This window comes from Heliangelus exortis, chromosome 1 (assembly GCF_036169615.1).
Source record: "Heliangelus exortis chromosome 1, bHelExo1.hap1, whole genome shotgun sequence".
Lineage (NCBI taxonomy): Eukaryota > Metazoa > Chordata > Aves > Apodiformes > Trochilidae > Heliangelus > Heliangelus exortis.
In genome coordinates this window covers 158116573-158141660 of record NC_092422.1, presented here as the reverse complement: position 1 = coordinate 158141660, position 25088 = coordinate 158116573, and the positions used below count along the sequence as shown (strand labels likewise).

Below are 25088 nucleotides of genomic sequence, written 5' to 3'. Positions count from 1 at the left end.
ATCATTCACTGGCTCTTTCACTAGTAAGTCAGTCTATTCTGTAACCATAAGGACAGGAAGCAAACTATTTCCCTGAATCACTCTACTCAAGCTGAGATTTTTCTCCTCTATGTTTTTTGGTGCATACCTGCTTTTTCCTCCCCATCTTCCATCATATCTGTAAACTCTCCCTATGCTCTCCCTTAGGGGCACACTGCCTTTAAATTTTGTTATTTCTAATGAGTTATGGTGTGCATAGGAATACTCTCACCCATACTCTTACCCAATTACTGTAACACAGATTCTATTTCTGTGTCATACCTCAATGCTGTAATTTACTTGGTAACTATCAAAATCTTCTTTTTTTATTTCTAGTATCTAGGACATAAAAGCAGTATTTCTGACCAACTTGTCCATTTCTTCTTTTTTGCTGGCTTCTGTGTCTAGCTGCTTTTTTTCTTTTTTAAAACACAACAAAACAACAACCAAACACCACAAAACAAACAAATAAACAAATAAAGCTAAACCACAAACAAAACTAAACCTTTCTGCCTAGGTCATCTTCCCTTCCACAGAATCTACTACCTGTGCATCACTTGTGATCTATGTCAGGCAGCATTGCTATCTGACCACCTCCATGAAGTAGTATTATATTTTAAATTGTGATTCCTTTCCAGAAATTGATTTGTAAAGACATGGGTAATATTACATTTAAGCCTTGAGACACAATAGACAAGCAATGTACTAATGAATGTACTAGAACTTTTAAGAGAAAGAATCAGGTTTGAAAATTATTACAGTGTTTTCCTGTTCTTACAACCGATGTGGCCTAATAGGCTGACCTTCAGCATGAGTCCACTGTTTGAACAGGGTATGGAACAGATAAAAATAATAAAACACAGGCTTGCTCCATTAAAAATTTTACTATGTCTACATACTGCTTCCTGTTACAGGTTGATTTATCCAGAATGTCATCGGCTGGTTGTATTAAACTGTGCAAAATACTGGTCTGTTGGAATATTTGAATATTCTTCTTCTTTAAGATAAATGTTCCTAGGAATTGAAAAATATATATATATTTAGTAAATGTTTTCTCACTATAATACAGAAGCCACCTGAGAAATCTAAAGAAGATATAATGCATAAACACTTATAAATGCTCATAAAATTCAGAATTATTAGAAATGGAATCTTTTTCTCCAAAATGCATGCCACATCTCAATATAGTAATATAGTATTTTTTTTTTAATCCTAAAAGAACTTTTAAAAAGATCTCACAGTAAAAAATTAAATTAACACAATTCCAAATTTCAGAATAGGAAAGCACCAGACTATGACACTGAATCACTTGGTTTGATATTTTTCCTTCACACATTATCTTCCTCCTTTCCCAGTCTAGTAGGTCTAAGACCTGTCCACCAAGACACATCCAGTGATTAATTAAAAAATCATTTAGTTTTGTCATACATAATGGAAAAGCTCAACTTGTGCCATCAACTTTCCCTTAGCTACCAGAAACTGGCAGGTCTGCTGATGCATATGCTTTTTTGTTTAAGTAAACTAAGGTAAATAAAAAACCCCACATAGTGTTTTACACCTGATGATGTAATTTTTTGCACAGATAATTGTATTTTATCTCTATTTTGCTATGTATATATAAACTGTCTGTTGCCAGCAGAACACTTTTAAGAATTCCAGTGACAAATTCACACATAAATGTCAGTAAAAATCATAACATCCACTTTGAAGATTGTTTCAAGAGTACTGAAAACACACAGAAGCTGAATTACTGATTTTTTAAGAAGTATAAACTTGTAAGGAGTAGATTGAAAAAGTAGCAAATAATACAAGTAAAAAAGCTCTTTGAAAGTCAAGCTATTGTGTTAATGGTAGAGATTTTTATCTGAAAAGAAGAAAACTCTTCTGTCACTTACTTGGATTTCTGCTCCTGAGATAGCTCTGTGTTTATGCTATCTAAAGCTTGGCGGTGTTCCCGGTTCAGTCGCTGCTGGTGCCGTTCTAAAAGCAACTGGGCTCTTGCAGCCTGTGTAATTTGCCTGTCCCATTCAGCATCTCTTCGGAGTTCTTCCTCTTTTTGTCTCTACAAGAGTGAAAAAACACTTCCTTTTCTCTTCGTTCAAAGATGAGATACTTGATATAAAGTCTGATTCTCCTAAACGTGCTCATCTTTACTGAACGCCAGGTGCAGTATTTGAAATAGAGAAAAAAAGGAGGCATCTCCAAACTAGGTAGGAGCCTTGTGCAGAAATCAGATACTGCAGATGAGAAAGGTATCCCTTTCCAGGAAGCAAGACAGACTCCTACCTCTGCACAAGGTAAGAAATTAGGATTTGCTGCCTGGCAGAAGTTGATCAGGAGATTACCATTGCTCTCTGACATATTAGCAGGTTTCCCAGAAAACCCAGGGAGACAAAACAGCTTTTTTTAACTTATTGTTAGCAAGACTTTCAACTTCTTGAGTTAGTAGACATCAATATGCCTTAAAATATGGCCAGCTCAGTAGATGAACAGATCCTGGTTTTGGTTCTGCCCTGTTATACTATCACTTCCTCACTTTATGTCTGACATCACCTTGAAATGATTCAAGAAATCAGGTCTGCCAAAAACTCACTTTTCTTGGTGGGGCTCATTTTATACCAGCTTGATTAGGTGATTGGATTCACTTTAGGGGCATTGGAGAGCCAGGAAAATTACAATTCCATCTTCAGCTTTAACAACAGCAGTAGATAAAACACAGTGTTGCATATAGTAATGCAGGGATTTATAAAATAAAATTGAACTGCCATTCATCAGCTGTTATGAATCCAACTTCTGCAATGAATGAACTAAGTAGCTTCCTACTTCACAATACCAAGGTCTGCACACTTGTGACTGCATAGGAAGGGTACATTTCCTGATTTTGACTGCCTCCTTCTATGCACCTTTAGAGCAGCAATTATTAGCAATCATTAATCCTTCTATTGTAATTCTATCCCAGAGCAAGGCTCACAGGTATGTGGGATGATAGAAAGGTAATTCAATTTCATTAATTATTTTTTAAGATTATGAAATATGCATGAGCAGAATAACTGGACCTTCTCTGTTTGTCTTCCTCGTGTACCCTTGAGCATGAGAATGCTGCTCTGGCCTGCCCTATCCTCACCCTCACCTCTAGGCTCTTCTTGCCCTATGCCATCTGCAGGCAGCTCATTCAGTCTCAAGTCCTAAACTGTACCATGAAGCCTGGACCCTGGGCTCTGCAGAACTCTGCTTCTCAGCTGAATCATCATGGACTGTGCCTCAAGATCCCCCAGACCTCTTGACCTGGCCTTCACAGTGACCTTCCTTCCAGTCCAACTCCAGATCTCCATCCCACTCCTGCTCCACATTTCCCAGGAGCTTCAAAGATACTGAGTTCAATTTGATCGAAATTTCAGTAAAATTCACGTCAATGGAAAACACAGCCTTATAATGCAGGGCAATCAATATTTTCTTCTAAAAACATTGTCTATAATAATATTACAACCAGGAATACAGGAATATGCCCATAAATACCTGTTTGTCCAGAACTTGTTGCTTTTGGGAGGAACGGATTGCCATCAGCTGATCCTGGCTCATTCCCTTCCACCGATCTGTGACCACACGATGACTCCCAAAGGAACTGACTGCTTGTGCAGGGTTCTCAGAAAGTAAATCCCCTCTAAGGAGGTTGGAAATTTCATCCATGTCATCTTTCATTTTCTGAAATTTTTCCCACCTCTTTTTCTCAGCGAATTCAGCAGCCTAAACTCAATGAAGGGAGAGCACTGATGGTTTTTCCAAGAGAAAATATTCATTAAGGGATGCAACAAAATCAGCAAATCATAACAGTCTTTTCCAACTTCCATACAGTTGTTAACAGTACCATATACAAATACTATGATCCTATGGATTAAGATCAAAAACCTAGCAGAATACATTTCTTTAGAGTTGCAATATCATATACAGCAACCACTTTTGGGACAGAGAGATGTGTTTTACAAGAAAAGGGAGAGTTAAATGAAAAATAATTTCACATTTATCCACATATACCCTCCCTAAAATTTCTGACCTGCCTGGGAATCTTACTGGAGGAAACTGTGCATGGCCATGCACATAGCATTACTATGCACTGATTTATGACACTACAAGAGAAAGATTTTAGACTCAGAAAATACCTCAGATTTAACCTATCAAGTCAAATCCCTTACAAACCATAACTCATTGGTGTAGCATGAACAAAAAAACATGCACAAATATATGCCTCTTCAATTATTCTGATTTGTCATCCAACGTTATGTATCTTCCCTACTACTAAATGCTTCCTTTTGCTATTGATTCAAGCCATAAAGCAAGAAGCACATACAGAAACATTATCAGTTTTATGCTTCAAATAACACCAAGTCTTGAATGTGTGAGGAACTAATGGTATCAAAGGACTTAAAGAATGCAGTGTCTGAAGTCCTTATCACTAAGTCACTATCACTTATCACTAAGTATCACTCCTTATCACAAAGCTCACAGATGACCAGAATGACATATCCAGAGTCTGAATAATCTCTGAAAGAATTATTAATCTGTATAGTAAATGCAATTCCTTTGTCTGTATTATATAGACACCTTTCTCATAGTAGAGAATTTCACATCCAGCATATTGAAGCTAGAAACTTCTGCATAGCAAGGTTTGTTAAAAATCAGTATGTGCACTATGTTGGCACTGAGTATCAAGAATAGGATATAAAAGATAAAAGGTATTTGCATAGCACACTTCAAAGAATGAGAAAAATTGTTATTCTTTTACACTGAGCCACTCAAGTATTTCATTTCAGAAAAAAAAAAAAAAAAAAAAAAAGTCAGAAAGTCTCCATGGTTAATGCAAATAAATAACTTACTTAAAGCTCGGAAAGCTATTTCTCTGAAATGGCTGCTGGCTCTGTTAGTCATGGCACAATATTGAGTGAATAAGGAACCAGAATAATGCCATCGAATATCCATGGTAACAACATTATCAGAAAAGCTATCAAGCTGTTGTGGTATAATCAGGAATAAATTCTGAGGACATAAGATCTACAGGATTTTTAATAAGTCTATAAATATGAGATAAGTAAAGGTAGAGATCCTTTGTAATCACACCCTCTCATTTTCTTAGCATCATCTAACAAAGTGCCTTTGAAAGGATACATGTGCTGTGCTCTACAGAGCATGTTTATATATAAAGCCTTTGTGAGTTCAAGATGAATGGAAAAATAAAAAATCTGTGCAGTAAGATAAAGAACTGGAGCATGACAGATAATGGTACTAAGACAGACAGGAAAAGGTTCATATCATGCTTGGTAAACAACAAAAAGACATGTACAGAAATACTAAGGAAGCAGCCAAGTGCCAAAAACAGTGGTTGTGGGGAACTGATGTAAGCAATAAAGACAAAAAGCTACTATTTGTAATGTTTCCACACAAACAAAATCAGGCAGACACAGCTAAGATCATATAATGACCAATATAAAATCAAGAGGAAGCATAGGAGGCTTTTGCTATACCCCATTTTACAGACTAGAAGTCTTTGAGAGATCAGGGAGTTTTGCAGCCCTCTAGACAGCAAGCTGAGAACCATGAGGGAGAATTTTGACAGAGGGTCCCCAGACAGAGGACAGATAGATCCTTGGATAGGACAAAGTGAAAAATTTCTATCTTCCCATTATTAAAACAACTTTGAGAGGAACCTTTGTGAAGACATCAGTACTCATTGTACTTTTGTGCATCTTATTTTCCTTCTGTGTCTCCACTATTTTTAAAAACAAACAAACAACAAACCTAGTATCAGTATACCTGGGTTCTATTGAAATCTTTAGTAGCTGCACAAGCAGCTCGCTTGTTTTCCTCCTCCTTCCGTTGCAGCTCCATAGTCTTTTGGTCAAGTGCAATCCTACTCTTGTCATAAAGATCATCTAAATTAGACCAAAATGAAACTTAGTCAATATTCATGGAGATGATGTGCCATATGAGTAAAGCACTGTAAGACACAGAAAGAGTAAGAGAGAAACAGACAGGTGAGCTACAGACGCAGTAAGCTGAATACATACCTGTTTCCAAACCTACCACTGAAACTTTCCATCATGGAATTTCAGGTGATTCATGAAATCAGTTTCTTATGTAACCCATCTGGCCTCAACAGTTAGACAAAATTAAAATGAGTATTCTAAGTACTGCAGAAAAAAATGTTTCATTACAAGCTTAAAAAGAAAAACCAGTTTTATTCTGTCTGCTTTAGACAGTGACTGGACAGTTTGGTCTGATGAAGCAAACATACCATCTAACATACAAAACATAGATGTTTTTTCACAATGCTCTGATACTTTATTTGAGGTGTAAACCAGAAATGAAACCTAAGTAATATTGTGCAGTCCTCACACATGACTAAATATCTTAAGTGAGATAGTGAATACATTAGAATTTGTAAAGTCAAATCTGCTGCAGCATTGCTAAAATTTAAATGTTGAATAGACTGAAATTCTGCTAAGTTAAACTGACAAAATAGGCTGTACCATATCTTTGTCAGATACATCAAAACTTCAGAAAAAGCCAATTAAAACCTTATCATATTATTACCTTTGTATTTTTGCTCAGCTAATGCATTCTTCCAGTCTCTCTGTTGCTGGAGAGACCACTCTCTGAACTGCTCCTTTTGAAGTTTTGTCCTCTGGTCATAGTTTAAGTCTTCACCCATAAACTTCTGCAATCCTGATACAGTACACCGAGGATCATGGTCTGACAGTCGGGCAGGTTTGTCCTTCTTCAGGGCTTGTGGATCAGACAGGTCAAAGTCACGTCTTGTTTCTGGCTTCTGAAAATTCTTCTGAAATTCACTTATAGCCTTGTTTATGTTTCTGATTTCATTCTTCTGCTTTTCTTCTAACATACACATGATCTTGTCATTTCGCTTCATTTCATTAGCTAGGGAAAAAGGAACACAATGAAAATACAACTCCTAGAAGGGCACAAGTGATGGAAGTGCACATGTAAGTTGGAAAATAAAGTTTCAAAAAGGAATAAACAGAATGCAAGTCCTCAAGCTTTTATACCTTAGGAAAGAGTATTTGCTCAGCAAAACACTCTAATATTAATATTTATCTAATGCAACATTTATCTATTTAATATTTATTTCATTAAAATTTTAATGAAAGTATAAAATACTTTCAGTTTTTGACGTATCAATTATCTTAATGTTTCAATTCAATATACATGTGTGAAACAAAGACAGGAATAAATAGTTATAGGAATATAAAGTCTCATTTCATTAAAGCCTGCAGTAGCACATGAAACATACTTTACAGTAATTCTTCCCATTTACTTTGAGTTTTCAGTTACAACTGAAACACATAAAGTTGTTTAATAAGAAACAAACAAACAATAAATAAGAAACAAAAAAGGGGCTCCCAATGAAAGAAATCTAGCTTGTTGTTTCATAGTTTAATGACTTTTCTAATCATAGCATTAAAATAATTGGATGTCATTAGCAGTTTTTGAAGACCGTAATAACTTTTGCCCATTTAATCAAAAAACTCTCATTGGTTTCGTTTTAAAGAAAAACAAACAAAAAGCCCACCATCCATTTAAATATAGTTCACAAGAAAAGCCCATTTCCTCTGCTATCAAACTACACACTGCTTCTGGCAGGTATTCTGCCAGGAAAATCATAAGCAGCCAAAGCAGCACAGCATGGAAACTCACAGCCTCATTCTAGCTCTTCTTGAAACCCACACAGAGCTCAGTCTGTGAGACCTTTTCACATTCTACCACAGGAAAGCATTCCAAGCACAGAGGGACACAAAGGATTTTGAGGTCAGGGGACACGGATGAAATATTTTTGTGGCTACATGTTCTGACTTAGCAAGGGCTTCTACTTAAGAGGACATGACTCATGCTTCTAGAACTAACAATCCAGAGGATTCTACAAAATCTGTTTAGTCTATTGAAGAAACATGGGCTTGCTCTACAAGAAAACAATCAAAATTTTTTTCCCACTGCTATTCTGAAAACACCCAACATCATATTCAGTTTTTTAAAGACCATGTCTTCAGGTTTCCAAACAATGCCATTTGTCAACATTTGTTAAAAGACTACACTGAAAATACTGGCCTGCTAGGAAATGCAGATCAGTTTAATTATGCCAAGATAAATTTTCAGACACTGAGGAAAACACAGATTTCACCAGTGCAAATGTATGAACATCAACAGGACTACACGTTATAGTATTCAGTTTGTATATCGGAATTTAGAGAAAAGCATTGCACTTTTATATATACATCTTGACTGACAGATTTATATAGAGGTATACAGCAAGATTCAAGGAGACAGGCTCCATTTGGAAATAAATATGTGTTTGTAACACATGAAGGAAAAAAGAAAGGAGGAAACAGATGGTACATTTCATTTAAATCTTTACAGAAATATCATAGTATCTATAGATATACCAAGCTGTTCATTTCGTGCTTCTTCAGCTGCTTCTTTAATTTTTCTTTCCTTGACCTGGGAATCCAATGCATCTTTATCAATCTATTAAAATAAAAAAAAGCAGCTCTTTAAATTCTATCTTAGAACAATTAAAACCAGACATCATCAGGCCACACTGATTCACAGTTGTACAAGACAGACACAAAACCACTAAGAAGAGTATATACACATGTTAGCATAAAAAGAAAATCCAGAAAGAGTAATATTTGTGTTTGTTAGCTTAATTTTAAAAATTATAGGTATATTCCCACACTGAATCAAATCAGAAGATGAAATTTACATGGTTTATGGTACTTTAAATATAAACATTTCAAGCTGCATTGTAAAGAATATGTTTTCCCCATTATGGATAATACCTTTACTTAGTTTTTCTTGCTTTTTCAGCTTTCATTTATAAAGTAGGTAAGAATTTTGACATTTAAGATGACAGGAAGCTGTAAGAGTCCAGATTTGAAAAAAATACATATGGTTCACTAGAAGTACATTGCAGAAATAACAGGGAAAAAAATTTCCATTCTTATCTGAGTGAGATTCACATGGCTGCCAAAATGCAATTAGTGACTGTCATTTGAGATACATGCTGACATCTACAATGAGCTGACTGGTGTAGGACAGATTACTCTCATCCCTGGAGAATGGTAGCAAGGCCTAAAACCCTAAGGTATATCATCAAATGGTAGCAGCCACCTACATTTTAGTAAAGATTTTTTTAGGCAAGAGAATCAGGTCCCTTGTTTAGTGACAGAAGGTGGCAAATTAATAGGCAAACACTGGATAGTCTTTCTTCCTTTTTTTAATTTTTTTTTTTTAATGTTTTTTTAACTGATCAAGTCACTTAATGTCTTTAAAAGACTTATCAAGACTCTTATAAAGACTTACTTCAAGAATCTGGTAAACTTTTGTGATTGTCTTTGCCTAAAGGCTATTCAGATCAAGACATAAAGACCTAAACAGATCATGGATGAAAATATACATTGCTAATGAGGTAAAAGACTACTCAATATATCAACCAGGTCAAGAGGTAAATGTGTGAGTAAAGGTGAAACCATAAGGAATCCTACAGAGTATCACTGCCCAAAACCAATGGTATCATAGGCACTAACTGTCAACTCTGATTCTGTCTTATTTGGAGGAACAAAGCTTTCAGCCTAACTATAGGAAACACGGTTAGGAAAAATTCAATACAACTTCATTAGTAATTTCTGGCAGTAACATAAGTAAGTCAAAGTATTGATTTACATGTTCAAATGCAGTTATGCATCGGAGCAGCTTTCATGTGACAAGAATACATGGAACTAAATGATCTTTAAGGTTGCTTCCAATTGATTCAAATTGATTCAAAAAAGGTGATTCAAATATCACCTTGATTTTTTAAAATTTTGTCAAAGACAGATCCTCAGCTAAACTGGTGTGAAAGAGACAGAAAGCAAAGAATCTAAACCACATTAGAAATACTGATAGACTATATGTCTGTAAAGACTTGAACTAACTTCAAAGCACAAGACCAGACTCTTCTTTCAAAAGTCATCTCCAGCCCACGAATAAGGTACATTGAATGACATTCATCAAAATATTTACTGAATTCCTCCAGTAGGGTCTCCTTCATTTTAGAGGTTTGTCTCATGTAAACGGATCTATCAAAACTTGCCTAGTAAGTTAGTTCTGCTCAAGTATTTGGGAAAGACCTTCAGATGGTGCTCAATAATGACCACTCTGAATGCTATTTCATTCTCTGCTAGATGAGACTCTATATTTTCCATCTCATTTTTAAAGCTCTAGAAAAGCCATCTTACAGAGAAATTGTTTACTGGTGAAGGTTAAACTATCTTATTATACCCATCCCACATCTGTTAAAAATATTACCTCCTTCAATTTAAGTATATTGTTAACTACCATAGGTGTCAAATGGACAACCTGTCCTGCTAATTAGGTAGAAACTGCTCGTTTGCTGTGCAACAACAATGACCCTTGTATAATAGTGACAAGGATAACTCCAAGGCACTGTCAGACACTGACTTGAGACTTGTTACCATACTTGAGACAAGGTGGATCAAGTTGGCATCTGATGCAACTCTACCAGTCAAATGAAGTCAACAGATTGGGCTTCTTTTTACCAAATCTAAATTTGGTTCTATGCTTGTTAATGCTACAGCACTCAGACATGATCTTTGCATCATCAAAGGGAACACAAAATAGTTTTTACAAGCAAAGTTTAAACTTATGTCACCTGACGCTTCTTCCCTCTGTGCTTAAACACAGAATCTTAACCTTGGTCTTTGGACAGGATGATGGAAATTATGTTAACTTTTTGCATCCAAGAGTTAAATACGTAAAAACCACAACAAATTTTTCTGGGATTCAGGGAGCAAACTGCAGAGATGACCTCAGAGAAAACTCACTAAACTGAAGCTATCATCCCCACAGATATTCACAGACATATTCTGACATTCACTCCAAGAAAAATCAGACTCCTCAAATAATTCCACGTGGCCTGATAGTTCTATCTTATTTTGCCTGATGCAAAATAGGGACAAAGTGTGGGATCCCTCATGGTGACAAATCTCTCACAGCACCAAGTCTACCTTTAAACAGATGAGGGAGGTAAAGACCCACTTATTTATGCCACATTACATTAGCTGACTCTGCAAGTTTCTGGCTTGGTCCAAAGTATACTGAAAGACAGGGACTGATCTTTCTGTCCTACTAAAAAATACAAGGGTTTTTGCCACTGAACCCTACAGCAGCAAGGCACAAGCCCCTCTCAGACTCCCCCTCACACCCAGGACGCCCCAACATGTCAGACGGTGCTTACAGAGTATCATCCCGTTATCATCAGCCACTTCTGAAAGGCTCCCCGGCCCCCTAAGAGACACCACAACCCCACACCCCCTCCCCATCTGCCCCTTCCCCTGGAGCCCCCTGTGCCCGCGGGCACCTCAGAGGGGCTGAGGGGCTCCCCCCAACTGCTGGGGCGGCCGCTCCCCGCAGGCGGGCTCCCCACCCTCGCCCTCCCGGGCCGGGAAGGTTGCCCCCTCCTCCGGCTTGCCCTGGGGGGTCGTCCCCCCTTTTCAGAGGGGTCTGCTCAGAACACATCGGAGCGGGGGGTTGCGCCCTCACCCCTATGGTCCGAACTCGCGCGTTGAAGATGCGGCTCTGCCGCTGCAGCTCCTGCTGCCGCCGCCGCTCCAGGGCGGCAGCTTCCTGCCGCTCCCGCTCCAGCTGCAGCTTGCTCATGGTGCCCAGAGACAGGGAACGAGCGGCCGGCTCTGGGCTGGCGGCGCCCGGGAGGGAAGGAGAGAGGGAAGGAAGAGGAGGCCGAAGCCCCTTCCAGCCGGGAGAACAACACAGAGCGCGTCGCCATGGGAACGGGAGCCCTGCCCCTTCACCGCTTGCCCCGCCCCCACCGTGCCTCAAGGAGGGGGGGGACCGCGTGGCTGCTGGCGGTTGAGGGCGATCGGGGAGGGGGATCTCTGCTGAGGGGAGAAGGGGGTGTTGGTCAGTCAGTCCCCCGTGGGGTAGTCTGGTGATTTATACTCGTTCATTATTCACATTTTGGTGGGGATCGTGGGGGATTAAAGGCTTCACCCGCCGCAGGAGGGATGGGTTACCTGAAGGTGCTGGTGGTGAAGGACTTCAAGTCATGGCGGGGGGAGCAGGTTATCGGCCCCTTCATGAAGTTCAACTGCGTCATCGGGCCCAATGGATCAGGTAGCGGGCTGGGGGGAAGGGGAGGCCCGTGGGGAGCTGGTGGCCCTGGTTCTCCATCGTAGCTACTAGGTTGGAGGTTTATTTGGGGGTCTTTTTTGCCAATCCCACAGGCCTGATGGGGTAGAAAAAGTGTGGGCGCAGGCCCGGCAATAGGGCCGGCATAGCTGCACTGAATGGGTGAGGATGGTGGTAGCTTGCCCTTAAAAGTACGGCTGCAGGGCTTTGAGGGGGGGGAAATAAAGACTCTGAGGAGCCTGCTTAAAGTATCATTACATGCACCTGAGGCATGGCAGCACAAGCAGAAGTTTGGGGTCTCCTCATCCGCCATTGTTTATTCAACTGAAAGTATAGATTTTTTTTTCCATCATAGAAGGACAGAATTGGGATGGTTGAAGGAATTTTTATTTCTAGTTGTCTCAAGTGTTCTTTCCAGTTACTGTGGAGTGAGTGGTTTGCAAACAGCACACCTGGACCTTGCCCGCCATTTTGTATCTCAGCTTACTAAGGTTTTCATAAAGATGGCTTCCTTTAAAGTAAACATAAAAGCTGTTTTGCTGGGTTGCAAGCTGTAGTAACAGCAGACCGCTTCTTGGTTTGAGTTTGTGGTCTTTGCCATATGAGTAAATGCCTCAGGGGAAAGAAAAAATATGTTGGGGAATGGTAACTGCTTTGTAGTTAAGCCTGCAAGAGCCTGCATTTGTAGATGTGACTCCATCTTGTTAGGCTGGAACTTTAAAAAACTTGATTTGCTTTTTCTGAAAGTTCCATTCAACAAATGGGTCTTTATTTGCCTTTATTTACTTTATAGATTAATCTGGTGAGAAAATTTGTTAATACAATGTAATCTCTGAACTAAGTTTTTTATTTGTCTCTCTTCCCTCTAATATTCTGTTTGTGATCTTTTTGGGAATAAGTAAAGCTGTTGCTGAAGTAGCAAGGTTCAAGGCAGAAAATAATCAAGCTGTCAACAGAAATACTCAAGATTAAAGAGGAAAAGCTAAGAGATAATTTAACTAAGAGAATTTTTTCTAGGGGGTATGATCAGAGAACTATGTTGCTGTGCTGAATGGATCTGGGGAAGTAGGTTTTTTGTTAAAACACTGGCCTAGTGGAAAAGTACTAGTTATATGATAAGAGTGCTTATGCAGCAAACCTCACTGAGTGCATTATATAAAAGAAATCATCGATTAAGGATTACGATTTTTCTCAGTAAAAGTAATGACTTCTAGACGTGCCTGTGCAGTAAAATTTGCTTAGCAAGGCTGAACAAATAGCATCTGTTTTGTGATGATTTTTATTACAGGCAAGCTTATTATCTGCTTATTATAGTGTTTTATATCTTAGAATACTAATTGTTATATGCAATCTTTTTTCCTCAGTGAAATACATTATTAGAATTAATGGAGACCTTTTCATTTATATATGTGTTTTTTAGTTAATTGCTAATCGAGTTGCTTTTTTCATTTTGACCGTGTCAAAGCAGGTTTGGTGTTGTTTGTTTGTTTTTTAGGAAAATCTAACATTATGGATGCGATTAGTTTTGTGATGTGTGAAAAGACCTCCAATTTGCGAGTTAAAAATGTTAGAGAACTTATTCATGGAGCGCATGTTGGAAAGCCAGTTTCTTCCACAGCTAGTGTGAAAATAGTGTATTGTGAAGAAGATGGTAAAGAAAAAACATTTTCAAGAGTTATCCGTGGTAGGTAGTAGATCCTGTTGAGTGCATGTTCCGTTGAATAAAAAATGGAGACCACCATTATTCAGCTTTGTATTTCTGGTGTCTAATATGGTTTTATATTTGGGTGGACTCCCCAGGAGTATTGCAATATATCCCTTTAGTACCATTTTGATAGCCAGGTATTATAACTAAAAATACTTACTGAGGCAAAATTAAAAATTAAACAAGTGATTAATATGTGTTATTTGCTTTATACTTTGATCTGTGGATTTTCACTAAATATGTGTATTATGTAGGCTCTAGAAAATGTGCTCTGACACCTTGCTGCAGGTACAAGCACTTAAACATCTGTCAGTACCTTTTGAAAGTATGCAACTGGAATTTTCAAACAAAACCCCTAAATTATACAGATGAATAAGACAATAATTTAATTTTATTTTCTTCCTTGAGGAAATTGATGAGTTAAATGGTCCCACTAGTTTTGTTAATTTCCTATGGATTTCGTGTTTTAGCCATTTTATAATAATTTTTTTTCTTTCCTCCTTTAGGTAGTTGTTCTGAATTTCTTTTCAATGATAAATCTGTCAGCCGATCTACTTACATATCTGAGCTTGAAAAAATAGGCATACTTGTCAAAGCTAGAAATTGTCTTATTTTTCAGGTGAGCACATAAGGTACTTCATAAAGAAAGCAAAACTTCTGAGGTTATTTCATAGGAGTACAGAGTTATCCATTTGAAGGAAAAAAGGGCATCCTTAGCTAGTTTTAAGCTAATACATTTTTTCCTGACATCTGCTAAGAATTCCAAGAATGCAAAATGGAAATAATGGGCTTTGCCTGTACAAGTACACTGGTAAGACAGAAGATAATGTGGAAAAAATTGAGTATTTGTGTTATTTGGAGTATATAAAAATAGCGGTCTCTGTCTTTAGCTCTTCAGTGTATTAAATTCTAGGAGTATTATGAAGAGGAAAAGATAAGCTGCATGAAAATCTGTAGGATTTTTTTCTTAAGGTTGGGAGATTGGAAATCTTACTGGATTATTCGTTCACAAATATTTAACAATATAGGTCAGAAATGTCATCTACTTATGATGAATATTTTTGACAGGATTTTAATACTTATAGTTGAGGAAAATTCCCAAGGAAAATTTTAACCCTTTTTACAGAAACCATATATATGAATTCTTCTTGTGGTAATTTTTTCTGTAGTTAGAGCATTTACCCACTGTACAGGTTAGAGTAAAATCACAAAAGTTATTTCTTCCACTTTACTGAATAAGGTAGTTCCTTCCTTATTTCAGGAGTTGGGTGCATTGATTTTTAGCTGTTTCACTTTCTTGAAATACTGGGGAAGGCTTTTAGTTTACTTTTCATTGAAAGTTGGTTCCAGTTCTTTGAAAGAGGCTAACAAGATTTAATTTTGTCATTCTGATGTTGCTCACTGATCTGTGCAGGTTGATTTAGTTTGAAAGTGTTTTTCATAGTTCATGTCTGACATTCCAAAATGTTTAGTGGTATCATTTAATTAGATGAGATGGCTAGGTAATGTTCCTTTTGGTACTACATTTTTCCTGGAGTTGGAATCTAAAAGCATTTGCATCCAAATCTTTTCCCTGTGTATATATCAGGAGACAAATCTCTACTATTTCCTCTCAAAGAATGGTCATGGGCCTTTTTTTTTTGTTTTGTTGTAGGGAACAGTGGAGTCAATTGCAATGAAGAAGCCAAAAGAGAGAACTCAACTTTTTGAACAAATCAGTAATTCATATGAATATGCTGAAGACTATGAACAAAAAAAGAAAAAAATGCAGCAAGCAGAGGAAGACGCACAGTTTAATTATAACAAGAAAAAAAGTGTTGCAGCAGAACGCAAACAAGCAAAGATAGAGAAAGAGGAGGTAACTAATTCCATTTTTCAGTGTGCAGATCTTGTATCTTGTGATGAACCTCAGTACATGTTTTCTTATAAAAGCCCACAACTTTTGTTAATTTTGATCTAATATGTTTTTCAGTATGGTATAATATATAGTAATTCAGTATAATGTAAAAGCATGGAAGAATAAATATAATCAATCCTAAACAAATGAAATTATAGATTTGCCAGTATAATTCATTCAAGTGTTGGTTTACCTGATTGAATTTAGGATAAATTTATGGAATTACAGCTACTGTTACAACATTTCACGTCACTTTGAAATTAAACTGCTAGTGGGTAGAAATAATTTTTATACCACCATAAACAAAATCTTAATGTTGGTAGGCAGAGCATTACCAGGTGCTTCTCAAGGAACTGGATGACGAAAGGGTAGAGCTGCAGCTTTTCCGGCTTTATCACAATGAAAGAAACATTGACTCTCTGAAAAACAGCTTGGATGAAAAGAATATGGAGGCTAATACCAAGAAAGCAGCTCTTTCTACAGCAGAAGATGCATTTAGAGTCAAGAAAAAAGCACTTGGTGTACTAAACAGAGACCAACAGCACATGGAAAAAGAAATGAAGTAGGTTTATCAGTCATAATCTCTGATAGTTGAGTTCAAGCATAACCTGCACTGGGAATTGCTTGGCAGGTGTCCATTTCCTGTTAAAGCAGTGTTAACCCAGTGCTATGGAAGTCAGTTTGTAGCAACTTCCTAGGTAATACCTAGACATTGATTTCACTCTACCACCATGCCCAGGTTGTCAGTAATTGTGTTATATCAAATATTATAATGTAAATATTTTATAATATATAATTTTATTATACTTGTTTGCTATTAATTTTTAGAAGGTCAGGCTTTTCTTCTTATATTTCTGTTTTATGAACACTGAATATTAAATGAAAATGAATACTAAAATAAAAGAAAAATCACCTGTGGGTATGTAATCTTGCAATTGACAACTGATTATTTTTTGCATGTGTGGTTGGGAGGGAGTTGGTTTTCTTTTTTCCATTTTTTTTAGTGTGGTTTTGTAGTGTTGTTTGGATATGTTTTCTGGCTGTTTTTGCTTTGTGTTTTTGTGTGTATTTTTGTGTGTGTTTTTTGTCTTGGTGTTTTGTTGTTTTGTTTCGGTTTTTGTAGGACTCTGGAAGCATCACTGATTCAGCAGAGAGCCCTCTATATAAAAGCAAAGGAAAACACATCCTACCAAATCAAGAAAGTAGACATGTCTAAAAGGTCTCTAAGGGACAAGGAGAAATGCTGTGATAAGGAAAAGCAGAACATCCAAGAGCTAGAGACAGAACTGAGTGATATTGAGAAGGCATGGAGAGCATTTGAGAAGAAAGCAGAAGAGGAAGTCTTGCAGAGAGCAGCACATATTGAGTTGAGAGAAAGTCAGGTGAATTAGGAGGTCAAAAAGTACTGTTTATTAATGAAGTCTAAAAACTCCTGTGATGAGAGGCTCCATTTCACCAATAACCTGTGATTTCTAATGAGTGTTTTTTGCTGTTGAGCTCAAACAGAAACAAAGTTCTAAGTTTTATTTAGCGTTTTATTTGTGTTTCATTGGATGAAGAGAAATTATGATACAGCCCCTTTGAAGTGGGCTGTCTCCTTTCTGGGCAGGGGTCGGGGGAAAGTCAGATCTCAGAAGTTCCAAATACAGAACACTTCTGGGAAATCTAAGTTGCATGTGGTAAAAGTCTCTCAGGGAGTGAAGTGCATCTTCTCAGCAGGGTGAGAAGATCTCTTACTAGAGGAAGGAGTGAATTTTTGTTGAACAAGAAATTTGGAAGAGTTTGGTGAAAACTCAGAAAGGTTGTACATGGATACTGTCACCTGTGGATTAGGATTATAGCTATGTGTAATTATCCATGATTAAGTTGGTTTCTTTCTACCCCTTAGGAAGGGTAGGATAGAAAACATCCAGTATTGTCTTGGGATGAGAGTGCAGTTTTTGAGAAATGGCTTGTCAGCTGAGGTACAGAAATAAGTCTTCAGTTATGAAAAAAAAAACCCCCACAAAAATGACAACTGCAAATAAGAGTTGGTGGTATACCTCCAGCCTACTGTGGGTCAGAATCTAAACCTGAGTTAGCTCACTTGTGTGCTATTTTAAGTTGGTTTAGAAGGACAGGACTGCATAACTTAACATTAAATTCACATTCAAAGAAGATATCTTTGTGTCCTGAAGCACCTTTTAAACTGGGTGCTAGTATCTTTTCCCTCTGTCTCTTCCTTAAAGTAGTTTCTGATCAATTAATGGAAAATATGCAGGGTTGTTCTTTAGTTTGTGAATCTTCCTCCTGTGCACTGTAGAGGCTTCTTAGTCATAGCTTTGCAAGTGTGTTGAAACTGGTTTGGTTTGGGTTTTTTTTGTATTTTCACCTTAAGAAAAAAAAATTGGTAATACGAGAATGCTGTCATTACAAATATCAAAATTTGCACTAATTCTGGGCTGCGCAAAAACTTGGTTATCTGTGAAGTACTGTAAACTTTATAAAAAATTTCTGAAAAATAAACCAGTAGAAGTCTAAAACAAGACCCCTGGAAATATCTAATAAGTGTAAGCTTTGCCTTGAATCTTTCTCTAGGAACTTCTGATAAGAGAAGTAGTATCCAGGAAGGTCTTCTGGAGAACTGGGTGGCTTTCATAATTGTCATTATTATAAAGTAGCAATTACCAGTTGAGGGTGTAATAACATAAGTCTCAGTGCTTTCAGTAGAGTGAGGTTTTTTTATGTTACTTGTCCAGTTGGAGCGCTACAAAGAGCTGAAGGAAATAGCAAGAAAGAAAGTAGCTACGCTGACCCAGCAGCTAGAAAAACTTCGTTGGGAGGACAAAGCTGATCAAGAAAGGCTGAAACTTAATTGGAGGAAGAAAAAAGAAACAGAGGTATTTTTTATCAGTCTAGAATTATGTTTAAGGAGAAAAATGTTTTTCTACCCCTCTTCCTGGCATAAATGTCTATATAAATGTGTGAAATGCTTTGACATAAGCAAATCCTTAACAAAGGTGATTCATTGCAAGTGTTAGTTCAGTTTTTGTGTTAGAACAGGTTTAGCAAAATGGTTTCTAAATTTGTTCAGAGAATGGTTGCGTGGGCCCACACTGAGGACTAATGTTTTATGGTTAGTCAGCACAGTTGCTTAACTCTGATCAGTTCCTGTTTTTTTTAAGTGCAGTTTTTCTTTCCAAGATGTCATAACTCTGTTGTATATCTGTATGATAACTTGCACCTTTTAGAGGTTCATTTTGATCATAGCAACCTTTTTGTAAAGATGTCTTAAGGTCATTTGTGTGTATTAGTGCACTGTAATTGGAAAAACCTCCTTGGTGCCCAGTTTTCTGTAGCATTTCAGAGGCAGGGTGTTTGGTTGAGTACAGATCATTGCTGTAGCTTTGTTTCTGCTTTCTTCTATCATGGCAGACCCAAACATTTGTTACTAAATACTGCATTTTTCACCATGACTCGGTGACCATACCTGATGCTCTCTTCTAGAGAAAGTATTTTCCACCTCATTGTGAAACTTTGAGTGATGCTTCTGATAGAAGTGGAAAGGAAAGGAAAGAAGTTTAGCTGATGATCTGTCTTTTGCTAGAAACTTTGCCCTATTAGGAGTTTCAGTTTTTTGTGCTGTTTTTTTCCAAGCTATATTAATCCTGCAACTTTTTCCTCTACCAAGAAGTTATAGGTGCACCAAGTCAAGGTTTGGAGGAGACTCTGTTATATTCAGAAGACTTTAAAATCCTTCAGTTGAGACTTTGAATTATAGATTTCCTAAGACCTCATTGTCATACACATAAACTTGCTTGTATGGAAAAGCCTGTATTCAGTCATCCTTGCCATAATATCTAAACTAAGACTTGTACATCCATTTGTTCTTGATACAATGCTTTTTACTTTTAAAGCACTAGTTATGAGGAAAAGTTAGTAACTATCTACTTCCATTAATGTATTTTTATTCAGTTTGAATAATAGAAAGTACTTGCTTCACTGTTGGTTTGGATTTTGAGTACACTACTTTTGTGTCAGATTGAAACTTCTATGTCAATGCCATCAGTCCTTAAGAAAAAGCTTCTGTTACTCTGGGGCCAAGAAAGCACCTTTTTTTTTTAACAGCTATAACTTACTAGCTTTGTGTTTAAAGCTGTTTTATTTGATGGTGTCATGATATTTTGTGCTGAAGAGGTTTTCTCTGAACTGTGCCATAACGTGAAAAATCCAGTGATGACCTTGATAAGATAACTTTCCTTTATTATTTATGGTAGTGCAATTTGACTATTAAAAAAGGCACTATATTACTTCAGCATGTGTATAATCCTGAAAAGATTGTTTGTCTGAAAACAGCTGCCCTAACAAAGTGGACATTGCACTGGGGTGGAGGCCTCATTCAGTAGCCATCTGAACTTCTTCTCTCAAGGAGAGACCCTCATTTGGGTAACCACCCTGATAAATGGGGGCCCTATTCTCACAAGAGCATCCCCCTCCTTCAGTGCCTATCCTGATAAGCTGAACTCTGTCCTTGCAAGGGGAGCTCTCTTTGGCCATGCTTACAGGCAGGACACAGCTCTCTTTGGCCGTGCTTACAGGCAGGACACTGTTTTAATTTGGTAAGGGGCAGGGTCAGGCAGTCTGTACCCTGCAGAGGCAGAGTGACATCTTGTGTGTGCCCCGGGTAAAGCCACTGGAGTGGGTGCATACACAGAAATAAGGGTTATTGCTCAGTCATCCCCAGTGGAGGGGCCCAAGTGCACACCTGGCTTCAGAAGTTATGCCAGAGCCCCCCCAAAAAAGGAGGGGTCAGGTGGTATAAAAGAGGCACACTCAAAACACTGGATGTGTGCCTGCCATCCAAGGGCCACAACTTCCTACCAAGATCAGCACTGGATTCCAGAGTGGTGATATCTTTCCTATCTCTTCTTTATCTCGCTCTCTGTCTTTCTCTCTCTGTATCTAACCTTATTTGGGCACATAAGGGTAACATATTTTCCAACTTTAAGTTTTACTACCGGTTGCTTTGTTAAGTTTTGTTAGTTGTAACCTGTTGTTTTGGCAATTTCCTTAAGTTCTGCTGTCTGTAATCCATTGTTTTGAAAGTACAATCATTTATAATTCTGCTAGTCACAATGACATGCTTTGTAATCTTACTTTACTAAAAAGTTGTGTAAAACAAACCTCCCGAGTAATAATTTTACTCCTAGAGTACCACACAGTGAATTACTGAACTTAATCTTGTCAAATGGGTTGTTCAAAGAGATTAATTACAGAAGGAGGATTGGGCCCAGCTGCACCTTGGCTCCCCTCTGAAGGAGCTTAGAAAGCAATGCGGTCCAGTCTGAAACTCTCAGGGTTGACCCCCACCTTAGAACATGATATTTCTCTTGGCCCCAACTCTAGGGACCTGTGCTCATTTTGTGAGAAGTGACAGGGCTGCACCCACCTTATGGATTGTGACAGCATGAAATACCAAAAAAGGCAGAAAAGATCTGTCTCTGTATTTGTTCTGAATTAAGAAGTTTATATTTTGCTATAGAACTGTCATTTTTCTCCGGTTTGTTTTTAACACATTCTATTTGTGATTGTGTAGGAAAATATAAAGCAGACTGTGGAACAGATAGAAGAGCATAAAAAACGAATAGAGAAGTTGGAAGAATATGTCAAGCTATGCATGTATGTTTAAAAAAACTAAAGCCTAATTTGATTTCTTGTGTATTACATTTTCAGGTTCCTATAGTAGCTTTCTAACTCTCTCTAGTTCTATTTTTCAAATTTTAATAAGGAATAGAATTCTTACTGTGTATTACATTTTCAGATTCCTATAGTAGCTTTCTAACTCTCTCTAGTTCTATTTTTCAAATCTTAATAAGGAATAGAATTCTTACTAATTAATATTTCAGTTAATTTAGCTGTCAAAGTAAGAAGTATGATTACTCATACATATATAGTTTGAAGGCAGTTTTGTAATTGCTTCTTGTAAGTGTGCAAATGATGTTACTACAGGTAGAGTATGGGACTGAGTGTACAAAATCAGGGTGAGAACAGGCCAGTTGTGTAGTTGTACTGCTTTAGGAAGCGATTAATATTTACTTAAATTAATACTTAGTTTATATTAATTGGATATTAGGAGCACAGTTCAGTTCTTGCTTCCTGTGTTTTGTCTTCCACCTGATTTTAACTCTTTGTGAGATAAGGTCTATAAGCCCTTCATTGAGCAACCTGAAGTAACTTTGACATTAGCCAGTGTCTTGTGCAAGAAGTCAGAGTCGGTGATCTCCAGAGACTTCTTTTTTACTCCACCTGTCTTTTCCTGTGCATCTGTCACGTGTACTTTGGCTTAATGTTGCCTGTGTATCAAACAAAGTTCTGAACAGCAAGCAGGAGACCCATTGTGACTCGTGTGATGCAAAGTTATTTTAATGAAGTATTGATAGTAGAGGGTGGTAAAGCTTTAGTAACTGCAGGGGTAGCATGTAAAGTGAGTCAAAACTTGGTGTGAGAATTCTCAGTCCTTCTTAGTTTTGCAAGAGCAGACTTGTTCTTGATGGAAGTATGGGTACCTGTTACACATGCAAAAACTCTCACTTGAACTCAATTTTGAAACTTTAAAAATAGGTTGTGCTATAGAATCCAACTTGTATAAGCAGTAGCTTTTTATAGTTACGGAAAATCTCTAAGGATTTTCATAGTCTGACCACAGAATTACTTTAACTTTATAAACCAGAAGCTTGTATGTGACACAGTAAATTGCTTTCCTATTTTGCTTCTGTTCAAAGGGAGTCATTAGCAGAAAAAAAACAGCAAGAGGAAGTGCTTACTAAGGAAATTGAAAATTCAACAATACGAATAGCTGAAGTAAATGAAGAACTGAACAAAATAGTTGGTGAACTGCACAATGCCAAAATTGATTACCATGAAGGAAGGCGTCAGCAAATGAAAGCAGAGATCCTGGAAAGTCTCAAAAGGCTATATCCGGATTATGTGGTAATTGAATGGCCTCATTTAAATGCTTTATTTTAGAATTAAGATTTATGAGTTCTGCATCTAGACTGAGTAAGCAAATAGAGTAAATTGGACGGTCTTGAGCATTACTGTGAGCATTATGCTTGCTTGAGTATACTTGGTATTACTGAAAAAATATCATATACTGTCATTATTTTTGAGTTTCCAGTAATAGACTTATTTTCTTATAAAAAAAAATAATTTTGATCTCTGTGGTTTTTGTAGTATTTGTTTATTTTTTGGTTTTCTTCTCTCTTTAAAATACATTTTTTACTTTCTTACTTTGGACAAATGAATGGGAAGTTTAGCTGTGAGACCATTTATTTCAGAAAGAATACTTCTTCCAGAGGATAATTTTTCTTAGGTGCACGAGATGTTTGTTACTGAATGTTCTGTCTTTGTTTATCAACTCCATAATATACTTAATGGCATTCCTAAAGAGTAATTTAAGTGTTTCATGTATTGGTTCTAAATGTCAGCAGATGTTGATTATTTCTTATGGCACATTTACACCTTTTTGTTTATGTCAAAAACACTGAGATTAAGTATTTTGCTTTTAAGCTGGTTTTTTGGGTTTTTTGTTTTTCCACTCGTCTTACCTAATTGTTCCAAAAGATGATAAAAGATCAATGGCTTATCTCTTTGTTTGAAAATAACTGGGTTATACTGGTGATACTCTGCTGGCTTAGTGGAGAGCTGGTGTTCAGGATGTTCTTTTTCCTTCAAGAGCTGCAAACTTAAGAGTATTTATTTGTTGGCTTCTAATTAATACAGACTAGATTAATTGAATCAATTACATAAATTATCCCATAAAAGAAGGTTTTAACAGTACCTGCTTTGGTTACTCTTGTTCCTGTGGTATTTTCCCAGCACCAGCAAGTGAGACAATAGTTATTTCCAAGTTCCTTTATACTCTGGTGTACTGCTTCCAGATTATGGAATACTATGCAATGAGGATGGTCTTTGGTAGTTTACCAAGTAGTCAGGGACAACTGGAGGAGAGCTTGGTGACAGTCTGCTGGATTTCATAGGCAGAAACTTACATACTGTTTTTAAATGTTGAGTTTTGACATCCATTTCTCTTCTTTTACTAAAACATTCTTCTTATGGTTGGTATACATTCCAGGTACTGAAATAACTGTGCTGCAGTGTGAATGCTGCTCTGTGAATAACCAGTGCATTTGCATGGATTTGTTTTAGCAAAGTGTATTTTGCAGCTGATTACAGTTTTTATGGTTTAATTTTCAAAATGGCATTCCTACAGTGGTAGTTCTGATTGGGAAAACTGCTGTTGCTACAGGTTCATTTGGACTGTCAATATTTGTTTTTACATAAATCTGGAATTGCGGACTTGAAAGGCTGTGTCTGAAAGCATGTAGATATATATATGTATATATATATATGTATATATAGTATACAGTGTATTTTTGCATGTTTGAAAAACTATGTGTCAGAGCTGCAAGTAGAAACATTCAAGTAGATGACACTGGGGGAAAACCAGGAATATAAATACAAAGGAAAGACCTTGGAGGTGTTGAGTGTTATTCATGCATCTACTGTTTTTCAGACAAGGGAGAACATTTGTCAAGATAAGGGCAGGAAAGTAGATTATAGCAGGCTGTGAAGTTACCTCAGTTCATTCATGAGATAATACTGTGGGCAACTTACCACATCCAGCTCTTACCAGTTGTCTTTCTGTTCTCATTTGTTTTAAGTTTGATCTGGATAAAACTGAAGATACGGAAGAGGAAAGCAGTAGCTCTAATCCAACAAGCAGGAAAATTTTTCTTTCATAAATTTGCATGTTATAATGTTCCAAATGTTCATTAGTAGCTTTAATCATTCAGGGAAAGCTCAACTGTAGCCACATTTACAGAAATAGAAGAAGAGAGCTTTTGTGAGCATGTACAGGAAAGAAGTAATGAGTTTTATCTGTAGAGGTACTATTTCAATATATGTCGAAACATCGATTCTTGGGACTGTGCAGTACAAGAGAAGCAGTTTTTATTCTTTCCATGCTACTGAAATAAGCAGATACCTCTCTTTTGCGTTGAATCTGGAAGAATGCTTTCTTGCTGCCATTTTCCAGTTAACAGTTCTATTTATTTAATGCCTTAGTGTGGTTCAAAGATCTTACTGTTTGCTAGATACTTCCTTTCTCTCCAAAAAAGATGCTTAGCTAACTTTGCTTATGTCATTTTGTCATACTTCTGGAAGTGTATGGTAGAAATTGTAAGTGAAACATTGAGATATATAAACGTAACTCAG

At 37.2% G+C, this 25088-nt stretch overlaps 2 protein-coding genes across 3 annotated transcripts in view; one reads left to right on the top strand and one right to left on the bottom strand.

Annotated features, from left to right (window-relative positions):
• Window positions 1-883: 883 nt before the first annotated feature.
• On the bottom strand, window positions 884-11858 carry RIBC2 (RIB43A domain with coiled-coils 2). Its single transcript, XM_071733298.1, has 7 exons — window positions 11626-11858; window positions 8469-8550; window positions 6604-6948; window positions 5824-5942; window positions 3535-3762; window positions 1914-2080; window positions 884-1032 (listed from the first exon to the last, which is right to left on the bottom strand). The coding sequence occupies exons 1-7, from the start codon at window positions 11740-11742 to the stop codon at window positions 951-953; spliced, it is 1140 nt and encodes a 379-aa protein (XP_071589399.1). The 5' UTR covers window positions 11743-11858; the 3' UTR covers window positions 884-950.
• A 142-nt stretch (window positions 11859-12000) lies between these two features.
• Window positions 12001-25088, top strand: part of SMC1B (structural maintenance of chromosomes 1B) — a 33045-nt gene continuing 19957 nt past the window's right edge. For both annotated transcript variants that reach the window (XM_071733295.1, XM_071733294.1), the window contains exons 1-9: window positions 12001-12216; window positions 13727-13919; window positions 14447-14555; window positions 15591-15794; window positions 16157-16395; window positions 16957-17215; window positions 18572-18712; window positions 21409-21491; window positions 22595-22802. In XM_071733295.1, the coding sequence (XP_071589396.1) occupies window positions 12108-12216; window positions 13727-13919; window positions 14447-14555; window positions 15591-15794; window positions 16157-16395; window positions 16957-17215; window positions 18572-18712; window positions 21409-21491; window positions 22595-22802 (1545 nt within the window). In that variant the 5' untranslated portion in view covers window positions 12001-12107. The remainder of the gene's footprint in view (window positions 12217-13726; window positions 13920-14446; window positions 14556-15590; window positions 15795-16156; window positions 16396-16956; window positions 17216-18571; window positions 18713-21408; window positions 21492-22594; window positions 22803-25088) is intronic.